The sequence below is a fragment of the Scomber scombrus genome, chromosome 10, assembly GCF_963691925.1.
Source record: "Scomber scombrus chromosome 10, fScoSco1.1, whole genome shotgun sequence".
In the NCBI taxonomy this organism is placed as follows: domain Eukaryota; kingdom Metazoa; phylum Chordata; class Actinopteri; order Scombriformes; family Scombridae; genus Scomber; species Scomber scombrus.
In genome coordinates, this window is record NC_084979.1 from 27,973,567 (window position 1) to 27,993,936 (window position 20,370).

At 40.6% G+C, this 20,370-nt stretch overlaps 1 protein-coding gene across 1 annotated transcript; it reads left to right on the plus strand.

Moving 5' to 3' along the window:
• The first annotated feature begins 1,564 nt into the window (after window positions 1-1,564).
• On the plus strand, window positions 1,565-15,679 carry LOC133987723 (teashirt homolog 2). Its single transcript, XM_062427167.1, has 4 exons — window positions 1,565-1,570; window positions 6,581-6,745; window positions 7,284-7,410; window positions 12,639-15,679. The coding sequence occupies exons 1-4, from the start codon at window positions 1,565-1,567 to the stop codon at window positions 15,677-15,679; spliced, it is 3,339 nt and encodes a 1,112-aa protein (XP_062283151.1).
• The last annotated feature ends 4,691 nt before the right edge of the window (window positions 15,680-20,370 follow it).

The window sequence follows — 20,370 nt, forward strand, 5'->3', positions numbered from 1 at the left end:
GGTGGTCCAGGCAGAAGAGTCAGGAGGAGGGTGGGCCTTGGACACTACATGCTGCTTTTCCAAAAGACACAGTAGGTTGTAAGCCGTCCTGCTGCTCTGTGGTCCCGGCTAACGGCCCCGAAACACATGCTATGAATTTGAATATTTAGCATTCAGGATCTACAGTGTAACAACAAACAGATTTTCTTGTTTTTAATTTAAAAAGAGCATACAATGGGGAAGTGAAGGGCTGTTGTTTGGTAACAGTAGCTCCAGCGTATCCCCTGTGACTTTGATTATGTCCTGTTTTGGGAATCGGGCCAACAGCAGAGCTGGCTTCATTACTGTATGGATCATCTTTTAAGACCATTTAAGATCAGCAAGCACCGTCGTCCATTAATGACTGAGACTCCAAGAAGTTCATTACACTCAAAGCCTTTTGATTCATTCAGCTGAGCAGTCATCAGAAATGTGAAGTTAACAGATTTATTTATTTATTTATTTTTCTCTCTTTTGTGAATTGAATGAAATTGTGACTTGAAAGTTGTGTCAGAGCGTTTGGAGTTTTTTGTGGGGGGGGGGGGGGGGGGGGGGGAAACGTGTTAAGAAGAACATGTTTAACAGCAACAAAAGAGAAGAGGAGAGAAAACTCAGACACATGAATGACAAGTAATTATTTCCCTTGTCCGTCAAACTGTGTTTTGATGCAAGGATGCGATCAAACATGATATGAACAACTTCAAGCCTTCAAATGAAAATGATTTTCAAATTCGTGCGGAGCCTGAGTGTTGAGCTTTTGTGTTGCGCTGCAGCATGAGTCATTCATAAACATGAACACACACAAACACACACAAACACACTGGGCAGGGCAGCCTTTTGCCTGACCAATATTATCACCACAGCTTTTCAATGCTAGATGACCATTGTGCATTCATTTCCATTCTAGCTTGCCAAAATGTCTTCTCACAGCAGGAGAGGGATGGAGGGAGAGAGAGAGCGACAGCTTTGTGTGTCTTTCAGTTTTTTGTTGGTGAATATCCCCATACGCAGTAGGCTGACCGACTGCCCTCGGTCTCCCTGCGTAGCCGTCAAACAGGACAGTGCACCGGGCCGGCTATATTTTCATCACTTGTCCTCTCTCACAGGGGAAGAGCTGGCTGCCAGGAGGCCTTAAAACACTGTATCCTAGTGCCAAATACAAACATTTTCCTTATTATTTTACATGCTGTGATTACTATACAAGCCTCAGGAATTAGGTTATAATAAATCTCAAGTTTGAACTAGAAGAGTACACTCAGTAGACTGCAGATCTCAGCCAAGTGTGTTTGCAACCAAGTATAGTCTCAGTTTTCCTTTAGATACACAGAATAGTGTAATGTTGTATAAACCGAGCGCCAAGGGTTCACCTAACTGCATAAAGTTAATAAAGTAACAGTAACTAGACGGGAATCAGTCTCAATTTAAATATTGTAATTTATTTAGAACATTTTGTTTTAACACACCACACAAAATACAAAATAACACAAAATAACCTCCACCAATCAAAGAAGAGTTGAATCTCCCTCCTGGCTCCTTTACAGTCAAGATGACGGTGAAGCTAACAAAAACGGAGAATTATTTATCTTATATTGTCCTTAATTTGAGTGGATCATAACATTTCGGGTATGAAAATAATATGCAGGCCAAACTTTTCTATGAATGTCAATTTTTGAGCCAAAATGTGGCCTCCAACAGACTTGTTTTTTGGGCTGTAGCTAATTGACAGAAAAGCCTTTTGCTGCAGTTGTTTATCACCGTTATAAAAAAAAACACGTTATAAAATAAGTTTTTCAACATTTATAAATTGTGAACCATGAGAGGTTCTTGAGCATCAGAGTCATAAATGTGCACAAATAAAATATTAGGCTGATGGGTCCAGCAGTATGCGAGATAGATATACACAGATCCAGATACACGGACACACACGACCAAACACATGATCTCCTCCAAGCTTACGCCTGGTGGAAGATAATAATTAAAAACAAACATGATGATAAACTGTAGTTTAAACTATTCATTTAAATACCAGCTTGCTACAGTATTTCATGAAAGAGGGTATTTGCATTAGTAGGGCAGTCTTCTCCATTTTGTTTGCCAGAGCAGTGAGAGGACAGACAACAGAGGCCCTGCTTAATCCCTTTGGAGAACTAGTGCATGAATTGATATATCCTCTCTCTCTCTCTCTCTCTCCCTCCCTCTCTCTCTCTCCTCCGCTCTCCCCCTCTTGCTAATGTCTTTCCTAGAACTTGAACAAACAGCCTGTGCGTGTAGGACACATAAGACAGATGTTTAGGATTACTTTCACCTCATTGCTCTATTGTGTGCACTTTAAGGGAGCTCAGCTGATGTGGAATGCCACTCATTCAGGCTCTGTGCTCCTACAGGGCTCCTCCTGTTTATCAAAGTGCCATCTGCACTCAAGACAGAACAACACAATTTTTAAGAGTGGGATGATGGGGGAAGATAGAGTCAGTGGCACTCTTTAAATCTAATAATGCTAAAAAAAAATTCCGTGCTATTTCAGAGGTTAAAACCAACGTAAACCTGCGTGAATGAAGACTTGTAGCGTTTAGTTGTTGTCTGTGCGTGTTTGCTTAGCCTCGGATTTCCTATTTGTTTTTTCCTCTAAAGAAACAAAGCTACTCTCTTCCTACCTCACATCTCAGTTTATGTGTGTGTGTTTACAGATGTAGAAACAAATAGGCCTGACCCACATTGATATTGTTGAGGGGTGACATTATCTTTTAGCAGAGCACTTATCTAATCTGGCTGCTGTGGGAAGCTGGAGGAAGTGGCTATGGGACAGGGGCTGGGGATGGTGCATCTTTAATTACCATTGATATCGCAATAGAGAAGAGAGGGTTAGAGGAGCGTAGCCGGAGGGGGGGAGGAGAGGGGGAGTTGAGAGAGGGAGAAGACCCGTGTTCACTTTTTAATTAAGGCTCCGTAGTGTAACTCGTCAATGTACATTATTGGAAGAATGAACGTCAATGCCATTGCTTTTTCTCCCCCTCCTTTATCTCTGTCAATGATTCAAAGACATGATTTATGGTTCGTCTCCGTCTTTCAGGATCATCCATCAAGCGCTGGCTCTGCCGCAGCGCCACCCGTTGTAAATCATTCTGAAAGCCTGTCACTCATTTCCATTAACCGTTCCTCTGTCGCTCTGGTCTCCGCCTCCCTCAACCTCCCTTTTCTCTCCCCTCCCTCCCCTCCTTTCCAACCTTCTTCCCTCCCCCTCGGTGCACAACCTACAGCCACGCAGGGTATCAGTTCCGTTCCGCTGCTTCGTCCGCCTACCTTCTTTTCAATAAATTAACCACTTTCTCCCATGCAATGAATAAAAAGGCTCCGCACTCGTCTTGCAGCCGGCACCTACTCCTCCTCCATTACATCTGAACACCTTAGAAATGTCATGCCGCTGACTCGGAGGCTAAATGAGGATATAGCACAGAGAAAATATTTTTGTTGCACTGACTTTTCCAGTGGAAATATTTGAACAGCTTTGATATGTTTGCGCTTTGGTATTAATAAACATATATCCCACACATGCAGGGCACCACATCTGCTTTTATTTTATTGTAGGTGACTTGCAGATAATTTGCCAAAATAATATGAACACACAACAAAGGAAATGTACATAAATTAGATTGTGTACACATTTATTTATTATTAACATATTAATTCTAGGAAGTATTTAACCAAAAGAGTTAAAGGACCAGTGTGTAAGATTTTGTGGCATCTAGTAGAATAGACTTGGCAGAAATGGAATAATATTCATAAGTATGATTTAATTAGTGTATAATCGCCTTAAAATAAGAACTGCTGTGTTTATATTACCTTAGAATGAGTCCTTTATAACTACATAGGAGGTGGGTCCTCTTCCACGGAGCCCGCCATGTTGCACCGCCATGTTTCTACAGTAGCCTAGAACAGACAAACCAAACACTGGCTCAAGAGAGACTTTCATGTTGTTTATTTGAGTTTCGTGGCCACCGTAGGTTCTCATACATGATTGGATGTGGAGGGGGGAGGGGTATTCATTTGGTTGCAATCTGCAATCTCACCACAAGGTGCCACTAAAAAGGCAGAGTCAGTCATTCTGGATAAAAAGGTTGTTGATATTTCCCCAAATTCCCAAAATTCATGGAGCAACAGGAAGGAAACGTTAAATAAGTTAAAAAACACATATACGGCAGGATATTTGTTTAATTTGAACAGCTGCCGGCTCAGATTACGCTTCACTAAATGCAACGAAGAAACAGACTCGGAGCATAAAAACCATCGAGGGTCACTGTGAGACTGTCTCAGATACATTTAATAAAATAAATGTGTATCTGTATCGGGGACTGAAGGCAGGTGGCTGTCATGTCCTCACACCGACAGCTGATCTGATGACCTCTATGGAAGTTTTTATTGGACTTCAATCGTTGAAAACCCACAGATGTGTACCATGATCCACGAATATCTATATATGTGTGTGTTCTTTTTATTTGTGTTGTGTAAAGTGTAAAGTCATATCTACAAAAATACAGAGCAACTTGCAAATAAACACAACTTACTCTGTAAACATTTACACATTTGGGTTTTGCACATTTGTGGATCACTTCCTGTCAGTTTTTGGGAAACGTGACATGTGTGACTCATCCTTTATTTGTTTTGTGGTAGGTTACTCATTCATGAATCATCTTCCGTGGGTTACTATTAACATCCAATAAATAGTTATATAGACTTCCCTTTTTCCTGTGCACGAGCACTAACGCCCCCCCTGCTGATTGACGAGTGTTGAATAGTGTTGTGTTGCTGAATCCGCGCCAATGTTTTTAGTTTCACATTTAGAGAGCCAAAGCCATGCATTAACACCACATTATTTCTCAGTACACACACAGATCAGACATTAAGCAAACTGCTAGAAGAGATTTGTTGAATTTGACTATCTTTTTCCAAAATTACTGACTCTACCTTTAAAAACGGTGTTATGTCCTTAATTACTCCATGTAGTAAAAGTATCACTAAGTGGGCTCCCATTAAATAATGATGTTTTTTTTGTAGATTCTAATCGTAGTCCAATTCAGACTTTCTAACAATGACTGTAGTCTTTAAGCAGTTTTTATGGAAACAGGTCTTATGAAGAGAAATAATTGGCTCAATGGAGTGACTGTCAATCTCTCACAATGGTTGATGTGCCTGCACTGGGGAGCCCAATTCACTGGCTTCTTTTTTCATTCTAATCAACATCTAGATATCAACACAGCAGAATACCCACAAACAGCAGAAAGCCTGTTTTGAGGGGAAACTTTCAACTATCGGGTGCCAACACATTTCACTATTTGGGCAGCCATTGTTCTCAGAATGGGCTGTCAAAGTGACAATGCGCACCAGGCAAATCCAGAAGTTTGCACTTTTCAGAAAACAGCGGGCCCTAATCATTTTGTGGGGGACACTTGACAACAAATTTGCCATTAAAATGAATCTGAATAGGAGGGAGCGGGCTGTTTTGAAGCATTTCTTGCCTCTCTTACTGTTGCTCATCTTGTCCCACAGAGCTCCAGGTTTGGCGGGCTTGCTTCTCTCCCTTTATGCTTGCCATGAAGCAGCCTTTGGTCCCACTAGAAACTGACAGTACCACGCTTCAGCTGCAAATTCACTCTGTAGCCTCATTGTATTTAATGAAGGGAAAAAGTGGCAATCTACTATTAATGAACTTGGAATGTAAAAAAATGCCTCCCTTTGCTGAAAACTGCATAAAACTGCTTGTACAAGGAAAGCTTAGGCTGGAGCCCATCCAGAATCTAATGAAAGATCCATACAGGGACAGAGCGGGCGGGAAGAGTTAGTGAAATGCAGATTGTTTTAATAGAATACACACAGTCTCTTCCAGCTGCACTATCAGATTCATCAAGGCCTGACCTTGATGGAGGGCTGCTGTTGTTTGGGAGGGCCTGTGTTTAGGGTTCATGCAAAGTTTATGATGCGGGGATTGCATGTACTGTATATGTGTCTACTGATCTCAGGGGAAGACAGACAAATGGAGCACAGTTCAGGGTGAAATAAGAGTTAAGGAAACTCACAACTGACTGCTTTTTTAAAAACTTTAATATAATGAAGAAATGCAATTAAATCCTGAATAGATGCAAAATGAAACTGTATCATATGATGAAGCAAATGTTTACCAAACATCAGACGATCAGCGATTGAATTGGAATTGAAAGGCTCTTTATTTAGTCAGGCTAGTGGGCATGAAAAACAAACATCACGTTAGGCGAGTGTAGACCATCATACCTTTCACTCAGTATCTCATAAAACTAGAACAAAGGCCTTATGTGTGCAAGGCAGTCGTCCTTTAAACGATGGCCCACTTTCCTCCCCGCTGCCACGCAAACATTCCTGACTGACATTCAATCAGGGAAATTTGAACCGAAGCAAGATGGTCTTTTATTAGTACCGCCCTGTTTGCTCGACTGGTCAGCTCCATTATGCGAAGCAGTTTGAGTGGCGTACTGTAAGATGATGGGTTCACTCTCTGATAAGGGTGAATGAGGGGTAAACTGCTATTCTGCAGAAAGGAACCATCAGACCTCATCATGTCGCTCCTGGAGAGCCGTGTCACGGGCTCTTCAGAAACCAAGTGACAGAGCGGCGCGAGGCTGCTCCCATCCTGCCACTGGAAAAAACAGTGGCACTGAAGCCGCCCGGCTTCTGCTCCACCAACTGGAACTTTGTATCAGTCAGGGCAGAAAAGATCATCTATAATCTGACAAACATACACTGAGGATTTTAAGCCTCTTCAGTCGCAATGTTATCCTGCATGCTCGCCATATTGTCTATATTTACCTTTGCTTGTTAGCAGAACAGGACGAACAGGGGACCGACTGTCATAATGTGTACTGTATATTTTAACTACTTACTAAAAGCTTTAAATCACCACATTTGAGAAGCTGCAAGCAGAACATTTTTTCTTAATTATCAAAATATTTGCAGATGAATTCCTTGTTGATGGACAAATTGTTTTGTCTCTTGCATAAATCTATCTAATATCAACCTTATTCACTATAATAGCTGTGCACTGCTTGTTTGGGGGAGGTCTTAGAGGACAGGATGGGAATGTTGTGTGTATTATTGTCTGTGGTGCTGATAGGGGAGCCTTTGGTGAGATGCAACACCAGGCGACTGCATGTGATGCGGCGGCTGTGGCATGTTCAAAGTGATGACTTAGGTGCTGGAGTGCAGATTGCAATGCTCTCCAACCGCTCACTTCCAATTAGGCAGTGGGCCGACTGATGCGTCTCGAAGCAGAAGCTTCTCGTAGGCATCAAAAGGAGCAGCGTCGCTCTGTGACATCATGGAGTGAAGGGGCTCCTGGAGCTAAGAAGGGCAATCTGACGTGGCTCAGTAAATATCATGATTAGCATCCGTACAACACGCGAGGACAGACTTTTTAGAAATTCCCACATTTGTATCATTACATAAAAATTCCCCTGTAATTCAAACTCAAACATGCTGGAAGGCTGCGGGGCTCAGACTGGCTGACTTCGGATATTTCTTTGTGTTTATTAGGCTGTTGATCATGCATTCCAAAGTTCTGTGTTTTTAGTTAACAGAATGTTGGTTGTGAAAACATTTTTGATTAATTGCCATAATTATTGTGATAATTTTTGCCCAAATGAACAGCCAGATGGCAGGATATGGTGTCATATTTGCGATCCTATCATATTAATCTGGCTCTGGGTCCATCTGAGCACATTGCGCCATTTGCTGTGTTCACAATCTGTCCTCAAGTTGTCCATGTCTTTTCTTTTTTCTCTCTCTCTCTCTCTCTCTTTTGGAGCTGCAAGTTTGATTATATTAGAGTATTAAATATTAAAGTTGAGGGTGTATGAAAGCAAGGCATTTATCTGCATGAATAGCTTGTGTTTAGTGAAGTAAGTAATTCGCTTTAAGTAACATCTTCTTCATGTATACAAAAATTAACGAGTGTTTCCGTCTCATGCTTTTGGAGTCAAAACCTCAGAGAGCTCTAAGAAAACCACTTTGTGGGGGTTCATGGCTGCTTTTAAACCCATTTTTCATCCCATTTTATTTTCACCATACCACAATACTGCTAATCATGTTTTTAAATAGCTAACATTATATAGACTCTGTTACTGTGTGTCACAATAGTTTGGGAGTCTGTAAGGGCATCATTGGAGTCATTTAACACAAGTGTTTGAAATGAAATAATGGGTCAGATGGGAGCTAATGACACATTCCTATTGAAAAGCAAGTCAGAAACTATTTTATTCTGTCATATTAATTAACCTCCAGATAAATTTTGTCAAAGGGAGCAGCCTGGGTGTGATTGTTCTCTCTTTATTCTGCAGTGTCCTTGGGCTCGGGGAGACTGTTTCCTGACAGGGAACAATGAAGAGAGAGGTGTTTACAGATCTTTACAGATGGCTCCAGGGCTCAGAATTAGCTCTTCACCATTTCTCATGTGATTCAGTTCAGAATTAACTTCAGATGTGTCATCAAGACTATCATCAGGATGTCTGACAATGTATCTATTTGATCTTGACACACACGGCTCACCGAGTTAGTCAGATATCACTGTCAAATATTAAACCTTGTGGCATGTGTGTGTCTCAGTCTAATGATAGCTCACTGAAGAAAAATCATTGTGGTGACTTTTACAAACACATGCCTTGTTTCCAACGTTGCAGACACAAAGGAGCTTCACAACTTTGTTTAGAATTGTGTTTTGAACGGAGCTGCTACTTTTTGACTGACATTTCACACCTATTTATAACTACAGATGAGCACGGTGACTAAGTGTTTTTAAAACTACAGACACAATTAATTGGGTACACTGCTTACATGTGAGTGAAAACAGAAAGGAGAAACAGATGATCGTTACCGGTACAGCCTGAAGATTGTTCAGTGATCCTGACCTGCGTTGTTAGTCTGTGCTCTGTCTATCCAGCAGGCCTCCTTTTTATTTCTCCTCCTCCTCCTCCTCTTTTTTTTTTCCTTTTTTTTTTTCTTTACATGGCATAAATCGGGGAGATGAAAATGTCATGGAGCAGGTTCATTTTGCAAAGAGGTTTTGATTGCCATGCGCATGTAATTGATTGTTCCAAGGACAGGGGGAAATCTAGAAATGTCATAACAGTCCTGCTTAGGTTGGTCCCACCGCTAGGCAATCAATGAGAAGTAAAAAGAGATATTGATTTGCGAGCAGCAAAACTGTAGCTTGAGACAACCAGAGAGCGCTGGGGAAAGTGGCACAGACGTGCAGACCTGTCACTGGCACCTATGAATTACCCAATCTTCTCTGAAGATAGTGTTACCTCGGATACTCACAAAGTCCTGCACTGGGTATTGCAGCTGTCCATTAGCTAAGCTCCTCAGGCTGCTAACTCTCTGTGGCTTGTCAGATTAATGAAGGAAATGTTGACCTTCCAAGGGATAAATGTTGATGTTCTCACCATTACAAAAGTTTCTACTGGCATGTTAATATTGGAAACAGAATGCCCTTTTACAGCTGGCACACACATTCCTGAAATGATTGACACATCCTGAATAGACGCACTTCCACAGGGGAGAGGAGAGGATTGAGCTCTATGAAGATACCAACGCTTAAAGTTGAGCTCTAAATATATTGTCATGTAAGCTTTCAGCACCGATCCAGCTGGACACCATGCCGCTTTGGATGGAGCAGTAAATGTAATCTACTATTGCCTATGTAGTTAGGTGGTTTCTGTAGATGTAAAGAGGGGAAAAAGCCCTTTGGCTGAGAAACCGACTGCTGCTTCTGTAAATCCAGGCCTTGCTATGCCAAGAGTCTGCTCTAACGGATAAAGGTTATAAACACTTCAGCTGCCTGATTTATGATGGACACCTCAGGTTTTTTGACCTTTGCATATCTCTGTCTGAAGATATAAATTTGTAGTGACACAGATTGGAGGCTTTACAGCAGTTTATGACATGCTAAATCTCAGGCAAGGCATGCCAGCCTCTTGTTTTGTAAAGCTAGTTAGACTGGGAGTTGCACTGCATGGACTCTGAGACAACATTTTCAAAGCAAAGACATTTACTGTTTTTGTCAAAGTTGCGAGAAAAAAAAAAGAAGCTTTTTCTTCACTTTTGGATTAATGCACAAGGTCTGACTCTTTGAACAATGTTTTTTAATGAAGGCTGCTTTTTCCTGTATTTCCTGGCAAACTCATTTGTCATAATAGGAACAATCTTTTGCAGGTTTTTTTTGTTTTTGTGGAGTTGTCCTTGAATCTGATCTCGCATTAAACAATAATGCAGCTTGGCATGGATGTGCAGCGCTGTGGTAGAGCAAGAGCTGGCAAAAGCACGGTTACAAATGGACTGAGAAGCGGAGTTAGACATGCGGGTATCTCCGAGTGATCCCTGCCAGAAGGTTAATTGGTGCCTCTGGATGTCTGCTACTTAGGGCATCTGATAGAAAAGCATAGAACAGCAGGAAGGGCAGCTGTTAATCTCTGTCAATTCCATCCTCAAATACCAAGAAACGGCCCAAATGCACACATTAAAATAGACATAACTACATTTAAGTGTTTTTTCCAGGAAGACTGCGTAGGGGCTGTTTCTTAGTGGAGTTCTTTTACTAATAGAGTAGGTGGAAATGAATCGTGTGTATTGGTGAGTTTTAAGTAGCATAAAATATGCAGGAAATAGCCTTTCCCTTTCCACTGGACTGGAAAAATGCTCTTCTCCCCACTTTTAGTGTTCATTCTTACCGGTCTCTCAGTTTTAGTGGCGACTTTGAAGAGAGAGGACATCAACTGGGAGCTTGTCATAGCCATTGGTGTTCTCCCTCACTGTGAATACTATATATAAGACTATAAATAAAACATACCTCTGTGCTCTTGACAACTCTCTCCCTTAGCATCAAGGGTGTTTTGGAGGCCATCACTGATCTCGGTTGGCCAATCAAAACATCCCTCTTGCGATGGATCAAGGTCACATCACATTGGGGATCTTGGGTGTGGGTGTATGTGTGTGTGTGTGTGTGTGTGTACGCAGCCTCTTGTTCAACCAAGCCCCATTCTCTATGTTTGTTTTGAAAGTCCGAATCCCATCTCCATCTCCATCCATTAGCTGGCAAGCAATTCACCTCCAGGGTTTCTCTTGAGGCACTTGTGAAATATTGATAAATAAAAAATAAAAAAAAGAGAGAAAGAGAGAAAAAAAAGTCATATTTTCAGAAGGCAAAGAAGGAAGCCGTTCTATGGGCCGCCCAGTGTGGGACTCCTGAGTGCTCAGCTTCAGCCATCCCCCTCATGGAGTGCCCTCTATTCAGAAAAAGCAATATTAACCACATGAAATGCATAAGTGCCTGTACAGGGCTGTTATGTCCTATTCATATTTAACTCAGAGCACATCTGCCACGTCTCTCCCAAAATGCACGTTTTTCCCTACATGACTACGAGGCGGAAAATATCTCAGATATGTGACAACACTGACAAACTGCATTTATTGCAAATGTGGTGTCGTCAAAAGATATGCAAACATTGGTTGTGATATCGTTGACGTTGGTTACCAGGTGGTTAGATTTAAAATAATCTGATATAGTTATTGTCAGATGGGATGTTTTATTCTTCCGTAGCTGTGTTTATATTATGTCGAGCAAACCCTGCAGCTGCATGAAAAGCCCTCGATGCTGAGTCAGAGTTTCAACTAATTGGATGATGGGAAATGTGTCAATTAGAAATACTGTTGTTTAATTATCTGTTAATTGAAGCAATAATGTTTGTGCTCTTTGAGTTGGGAGAATGAACAGGTGAATAATGAAAGAAGTAATTGCTGTTTATGAGACTGTCAGGGAAAATATAATGACATGACAGATTGCCAGTAATCTTTTGAAATTTTGTATAATTGTCTAGTTTTAGCGCTGATAATTGAATCAGCTTTTCCAGCAGCATGATCAACATCTCCATCAGCATCAGCAGTCACATTTGCAACATATTTTTATTCTGCTGTTTACAAAACCAGCTCCCTGATGTGGAATCACCACATATATCGAAACCTTGCGATGCTGGCTAATGTCTGCTGAAGTAATGTTTTCTCATCTTTTCCAATCAAGCCTTTTAATTTATTGATAGAGCAACGCGGGACATTAGAATATCTTAGTTTGTGTTCAGCTATTGCTCACATTTGGCTTCGGGGAAGTGGAGATGTTATCCAGAACAGAAGGCGTACATTTTCATTGCAGTTTTGAGGCATCCATAATCACTATGGAATAGGTCATTTGCAATAACACTTAACAGGCCCCAGAAGAATCAATTTCCTTTTGTCACTCAGTGGCCAATGATTGTTGTAAACATCTCAACTTGAGGCCAGAAAAACCTTGGACACAGCACTAAGTCAATGGCCTGTCGTGAATCACATGGTGCTGTTACACCACCAGCAGTCTGTTAGTAAAGACATTATGTCCGGCAATACTCTCAAACCTCCCAAGGCACAAAGCAGCCGCCATTATGTTGTCCTAAATGGTTTCTTTGGTGCCAAATGTGTGTTGTATAAATGTTCTACTTCAGAGATGTAATTGTAAATTAATTAAACTAGATATTTCAATGTCATTAATGTCCGTATCTCTTCCTTTTTTGTAGTGTACATGCCTGATGAAGATGCTCCTCTTCAGGACTCCATCCCCGAGGAAGACGGCGAGAACGACACTCAAACTGAAGAAGAAAGCTCGGAGAAGACCAGCCCTAAATTGTCCGATGACCGAGAGTTAGACAACAAGAGCACTAACAGTTATAGCAACCAGAATTCTCCCGTTAGTGTCCTTTCCAATCAAGAGGCCGAGCTGGAGTCACGCCTTAGCGACAGCAGTGACAGACTCTCAGACTTCAAAACCTCCTCGCCACCTGTGAGCCAGAGGGTTGACGGAAGTCACGGCTCCAAACATAAAGAGGAGACGGGAGGCAGCTTGGAGAAAATGAGGGCAGCCTATGCAAACTTTCTCTCTGATTCCTACTGGACAGGGTTAGGGATGGACTTGAAAGTGGGCAAAAACACCAGCAAAGCCAACTGTGACAGCACCAACGGAAGCACCAAGAGTGAATTCGACTGGCACCAGGATGCGCTCTCCAAGACTTTTCAGCACACACTCTCCCCAAAGCCTGCATCCAAACCCAACCTCTTCAGCTCTGTGCACCTGTACAGACAAACCACCAAACCCTTAGGCACAGTGTTCACGGGAGCCAGCCGGTTTCGCTGTAAGGATTGTAGTGCAGCTTATGACACTCTGGTGGAGCTGACGGTCCACATGAACAAGAGCGGACACTACCAGGACAACAACCACGGCAAACAGAGCAATTCTTCTGCCTCGTCCTCTAAATCTAGGAAACGAAATTTGCATGATATGGAAGGGAAAGAGGACGCACAGAAAGTTTTGAAGTGCATGTTCTGTGGCCATTCTTTTGACTCACTCCAGGATTTGAGCGTCCATATGATTAAAACTAAGCATTACCAAAAAGTGCCTTTAAAAGAGCCAATCCCGGTACTCACACCCAAATTATTGCCACCAGCAAAGAAACGGGCCTTTGAAACAGTGAGACCTTGCTCCCCTGACTCTACGACTGGTTTATCGGGATACACCGAGGCACAACGGGCTGCCGCCATTTCAAATGCCAACAATAATCGCTACGGCTATCAGAACGGAGCGAGTTACACGTGGCAATTTGAGACATGCAAGTCTCAGATTCTTAAATGCATGGAGTGTGGAAGCTCCCATGACACCCTTCAGCAACTCACCACACATATGATGGTCACTGGACACTTCATCAAAGTCACAAACTCAGCTTCTAAGAAGGGTAAACAGTTAGCACTTGACCCCCTGGCCATAGAAAAGATGCAGGGATTGGCTGAGCCTGCTGCAGGTGAGACTGAGGGAGAAAAGGTATCTCCAAAAAATTCTTCCCCCGGGAGCATTGAGAAGGATAGCCAGGGGGAAGGCACTTCAGACAAAATGGAAGAAACCGAGGCTAAAGATGACAAGCTAGAGAGTGAGGATCAAAAGCCAGGCAATGGGGCTTTTAAGTACCCTTATCTCCGTGAGGAGGATCTCGAACAAGACTCAGGTGGAGGAGGGGACATTCTTAAATCTTTAGCCAACACAGTGGCCTCTGCCATCAATAAAGCTCAAACAGGGACACCAAGCTGGAGTGCCTACCCGAGCATTCACGCTGCCTATCAGCTCTCTGGGATCATCAAAAGCTCCCCTCTCGCTGCATCCCCCCCTGCTCAGCTAAAGCAGACATTTAACCACAAGCTGAGACCGATTGCCCCAAAGGGGAAGTTTTACCACGGTGCTGTGGGAGCCGAGACTCCCCAGGGACAGCATCAAAATGTGGACATCAAAAAAGAAAAGGCTGGCATTAGCGATGGTAAAGAAAGTCAGAATATTAAGTTTGATCTGGTGGAAAATGATGACAGCGATTGTCAGGATGATTCCTCTTCCTCTTCAAAGCTTGATGCAGACTGTATGAATGAAGGGAGTGAAGCGATCAAAGGGAAGTTGAGCCCAGATTTCTCTGACAGAGGCAAGACACCGAGCCCCTCTGCCAGCAATGGACGCAGCACTACTTCAGAGTCTCTCAGTGACACTCCGGATATACTTGGCATAAACCCTCTTAGTGCACTGCAGTCAGTGCTGAACAATCATCTGGGCAAAGCAAATAAGCCCAGTAACTCAAGAGTAGATAAACTATCTTCTCACACCAAGTCCATATTTGCTGACATTAACCGTGGCAGCCAAAAACCAGCTTTAATGCTTGGAGATCGTATTAGAAATAGGCCTAAAAATTCCTTTCTGTATGTTAGTGATGACCAACCAATAGACCTGACGAAATCTAAACACAGCAAGTCAAGTTCCTCGCTACTACAGCCGTCCACCCCGATGCCACAGAAATATGCTCTGTCTGACATCGCCGATATGGTTAAAGTTCTTCCAAAAGCCACCACGCCAAAAGCCTCCATCCCATCAAGGATCCCAACGATGAAACTGGAATCAGACGTCCGGCGGTTCGAGGACGTGTCTGCCGATGTCTACTCTGTCCACAAGCGTAAAGGTAGACAGTCGAACTGGAATCCTCGCCATCTTCTCATCCTGCAAGCTCAGTTTGCCTCCAGCCTCTTCCTGACATCCGAGGGGAAGTACTTACTCTCAGACCTCGGCCCTCAGGAGCGGATGCACATCTCCAAGTTCACTGGATTGTCCATGACCACCATAAGCCACTGGTTAGCAAATGTAAAATACCAATTGCGGAAAACCGGAGGGACCAAATTTCTCAAAAATATGGACACGGGCCACCCGATCTTTTACTGCAATGACTGCGCTTCCCAGTTTAGGTCACCAACCGCATTCATTTCCCATCTGGAATCCCATCTCGGGTTCCAAATCAAAGACATGTGCAAAATGCCGATAGAGCACCAGACGAAGGTAGAGGAGCCAGAACTGTCGAAGGCCCTCAGTGTCAGAGCCACAGAGGCTCTAGTCACAGAGGAGGACATTGACTCAAAGTTCAAATGTAAGCTCTGCTGTCGGACATTTGCGAGTAATCATGCAGTCAAACTCCATTTGAGTAAAACTCACAGCAAATCCCCTGACAACCATTCACAGTATGTGGAAATGGACAGGGAGTAGTTTTTCATATTATCGTCACTTTTTTTTCTTTATTCCTTTTTTTCCTTTTTTTAATTTTTTAATTTTAATACACGGGTCCCATACTTCAACCATTTTTCAAATTAGCGTTGTGTAGTGTGCATCATTATGGCATCTAAAACATTTCATGGAGTACAGCAAAGACACACTGGTTAGAAATTGTATAAGGAAACACTAAGAGATACGTTTGCACCCTGCTCAAATGCATCACCAGTAATGAAATGTATTACTGCTTGAAGAAACATAATTGCTGATGTTTGCATGCAATAGCCCTGGCTATGACTACTATTTATTTGTATGATATGTCAAGTTTCAATTGTATTTCAAAGACAAAATAATGAACTAATTGTACTTTACAACTTCTGTGATACAGTACACTTGCATAAACGTGCAGCTGTTAAAAACAGGTAGCCCGACACATGATAACACACATGCAGAACTGTACAGTGTATTGCTATGTAAAGATGTTTTGTGTTGCAAATGATAGAAGAGAAAAAAAAAGCACTTTAATAAATGTTTAATCACCAGTTTAGACTCGGATTCTGTACATTGACTCAAAAATAATTAGAATTTGGAAACAAGAATATTTCACATGTAAATATATTTTAGAAGAAAAAAAAAAGAAAAACAGTGTGTTTCATGCAACAAGGAAAACAGCAAGACAGAGGATACCTGTGATACCTGCACCTTTTTTTACTTATTCAAATAAAGAGTTAACATTTGATAACAGCTTGTACTCCTTTTTTTTTAATATCAAACCCTCTCCTCAGTTGTTTGGTTGTGAAGTTAGTAGCTTGAGTATGTTTTTTTAAAATTATTACACCAACAATTCATTCTCAATATCAAATTATAATTATTATAATTTCCTGGAAAGTTTACCAGAAAGAGCGAGGCAATGTGATGCTAATTATAGAGACTGTTTAACTGGTATACATCCAATTAAAAATATTACAATTAATCTCAAGAGAAACCTAAGTAGTCTTTTAGTCAGTGCACAGCAGTTAAGCTGAACATGAAAAAATGTGAAATTTGTCTAAAGGAAAACAAAAAATCAGATATATATGGAGAATACAGCTACTAGCAATTAATAGATATTTATTTGGGTTTAAATGGAGCCTTTAAAAAAAAAAAAAAAAAAAAAGGAAATTCATATATTTCTTATAATTAGTAGACACTTCTTAGGAAATTACCAGGAAATTGTGAAGCCATAAAATAAAAGCATTAAACAAGTATCTCATATTAAAATTCAGGATATCCTTCCCCATCTATTACAAGTTTTTAAATCCGTAGAGAACCTCTATGAGATAAAGGACAATATCCTCACACAGTACAGTACACTGCATTCTCTTCCTTACCTAATGACTTTTAGATACACCTCAAAGATATATCTTTTTGTCAGACTTTATTGCTTTTCCTGTGAATGCCGCTGCTGTTGCTGCAAGATGGTATCATAACAATTAAACATATTTCCTCCAGCTCTATTATTTCAAGGCTATTAAAAATAATTGCCTTCTAAATTCATAAACATTTTATGCAATTCATCTCTTTTCAAGCAATCAAGTCCTCAATTACCTCCACCCATCAAATCTCTATTTTATAACGGGCAACTGACATTTGATGGTAAATGGGAAAAAGCACATGGGCACTGCAGTGATTTGAATGCTGTGACACCAACTTGCCCCCTATTGTTGGAAATGAGCAGGCAATCACGTTGTTCATCAGATGACTCCTAATGCAGTTAAAGTATTCAGCTATAATTTCTCCTTGCATTTATAATTACTGTCAAAGACCACACACCTCAGTGAGCAGATTAAAGCTATAAATTATTTAGTGCCTTTCTTCACCGATGGATCTCTGATTTGTCTGTAGGGCCATTATGTTTTAAAGGAGCAACTTATTCTAAACTGAAGCAAGCATTGTTCTTAAGATGCAGCAGAATAGTGTGCAGGAAAGGAGACAACAGTCTTATTGATTGTTTGTGTTTATTAACTGCATTTTAAAGTGATGCTCTTTGTTTTTTTTTCCCTTTTTTTAAACTAACAAAAGGAGAAATAATACAATGCAGGGTGTATCCGTTTTCATTGGAAATTAATTTCCACAGCAATTCCCTATATGTAGACACCAATCATTATTCAGAGCATACATAGTAGTAGTAGGATACATAAGTACATTTTGAGGATTCAGCACAACCTAGTAGATTCACCCAAGGCTAACCAAAGAAAAATGCAATCATCAGTGCAATCACACAAGGAAATTAGTTGTCTCTGACCATAATTTTATCTAATAAGTCAATGTCTCTCTCTGGGATTTATTGTTAGTACACAAAAATGCAATATGACTGTTATCTAAATTTAAAGCAAACTATCTCATAGGTTAATATGATTCTTATCATATAATCACCAATCATTCAAAAGCTGGATTAACTGTAGTGGGCTAAAAACCAACATACTGTACAGTTTCAGCTACTTCTGTTTTTCAAGTAAACATAATGTTCTGTAACAGGGAATACATGAGTTATTAAATACTGATATACTTCAGGTAACACATCGCAGGTAATTAAGTGAAATAAACCCATAATTCTTTTGATGCTTTATATTAATTCATTTTCGATGTTTGCATATTAACACAGTTAATCGCACCGTATATCTAACATGTCATGGCTAATTACAGAACACAGCCAGCTTTCTGCAATTATACACACACACAGACACACACATGCACAGATGTTTGTGCTTTAAACTGATTGAGTATGATAGATATTATGCACAGTGACATGGACACACGCAGTTTACATGAAAAGAAGTAAACTTTTTTTTTCTTTTAGTACACTACGTTAGCCGGAGCGCTGGGCAGATCTCACAGTGATAAGGTTGAACACAGTCATGGGTCCTTTTAATGTAAAAAATACAAATAATGAGATGAAGTGTTGTCTAAAACAGATGTATTCAATTTGTCTCTTCGAGGAATCACTCTAAATCAAATGAAATCAATAGTTCGCCCAATTCTGTTGTTATTTTTACAATTAGTATCATTGATTTACCGAAATTTAACTGTGAAATTGTTTGGAGATACTCTAAACCGAGAAAGATAATATCTCGCTTTCTTACTCAAAACATCCAAGTGCTCCTATTTTTCTCAGCTTGGAGTTACTTTCTAAAACATTTCTAATAGCTTGGTTGAAAGATCAAATTATGCACATAAGTACACTTGCATTGCAGACGCAGTGAAACCCGACCTTAGCAAAATTGATGCCAGCTCACATTTGCAAATCCTTTGTCAATCTGTCATTAAACATGCTATCAAATAATGATAAGTGTACGCTCCTTGCTCGCACTAGCGTGTGTCTCCCTGATGCTGATGTGCTGTAATAGGGCAAATGTGCAGCAGAATTTGCCTGCTTGGATACACACAAAACATTTACACTGTGCCTGACTTTGCTTCGCCCTGTGCTAGACAAGCATGGATTCTCTGCATCATCTGGCCTGTAAACCAGAGGAGGGAGGGAGGGAGGGAGGAAGGAGGGGGGGGGATTCAAAATGTTCATCACACAGCAGCAGGGTAATGACTGGCTCATGTGTTTAATGAAGGGCTTTAGAACTTATAGCTATAATGACCCACATCCTAACTCCCCTTTCTCCCATTTATTCTCCCCAAAGTCCTCAGGTTATTACGTCCTTCTGAGAAATCTCCCAGAAAGAGCATTACGTCTCTCCATTTCTTTTCACAGACATATCAGATCATTTCATTGTCCTTTTTTTACCTGCATTGTACTATTGCAGATACAGCATGATATTATTTTCAGTGCTCCTCTTCTCTTTCTTGGTAAATAATAACCTCTAAAATCTGCTTTTCTTTAGGCTTGTTATAATAAATTTTACCCCCTGAGAATGAGAGCTCTACAAGACAAAGAGGAATGCATGTATGTCTGCACTCATACATACATCATATCTCCCAAATAGCCCATAGTCCTTCCACTGTTAATGGTGTTGCTTCAAATATGCTAATTAAGCAAAAATAAGTGATGAATGGAATACATTTGATCAATCAAGTAGGCCTAAGCCCCTGGTGCTGCATATTCATTGTACATCATGAATATGAAACCAAAGTCATTTATCAAATATCAGTTGCACATTTGTATCTTATTAATCATACATGCTGAAACTTCTGTCTTGTCAAAAAAGCTGAAGGTTGATGAAGCACTTGCAAAAAGGATTAAACTCAGAGAAGTCAGGGTGGTGCTTTATAATGCATGAGGTATTTTCAAACTTCCAGAATCTTAAACAGTCGGTCGATCCCGGCTCTTCAGACTTTGCACAGTTTTTTTTTTCTTGCACGTTAATTATTTCACCCCCCTTTTTTTTCTTTTAGATATTCACTTGTAATGATTGCCTAATACTGTATTTACAGATACTCACTACTTAGTGATTAATTTTTTAAAGGTTTTTTTTACCTGTTTTGAGGACTTTACCTCAAAGGAGTTTTTGTTTACTTTTAAGAAAATAATTTAAAATGTACAATTTTTTAAAGGTAAATTACAAGAAGAATACAAATTATAGCCTCTCAAAAACATTTAAGGTGACAGTAACCACTGTAAACAAAAAAATCCATATTATTTATTATATATATATATATATATTTTAAATGAGTTTTTCAGTTGTAGGTCAAACCTTTAA

Bases quoted from the DNA above. Each gene is read 5' to 3' on its own strand.
- LOC133987723 (XM_062427167.1), top strand. The intron at 6,746-7,283 runs GTCAGGGCAGAA...ACTTCCAATTAG, and splicing joins CCAACTGGAACTTTGTATCA to GCAGTGGGCCGACTGATGCG. The intron at 7,411-12,638 runs GTAAATATCATG...CCTTTTTTGTAG, and splicing joins GGGCAATCTGACGTGGCTCA to TGTACATGCCTGATGAAGAT.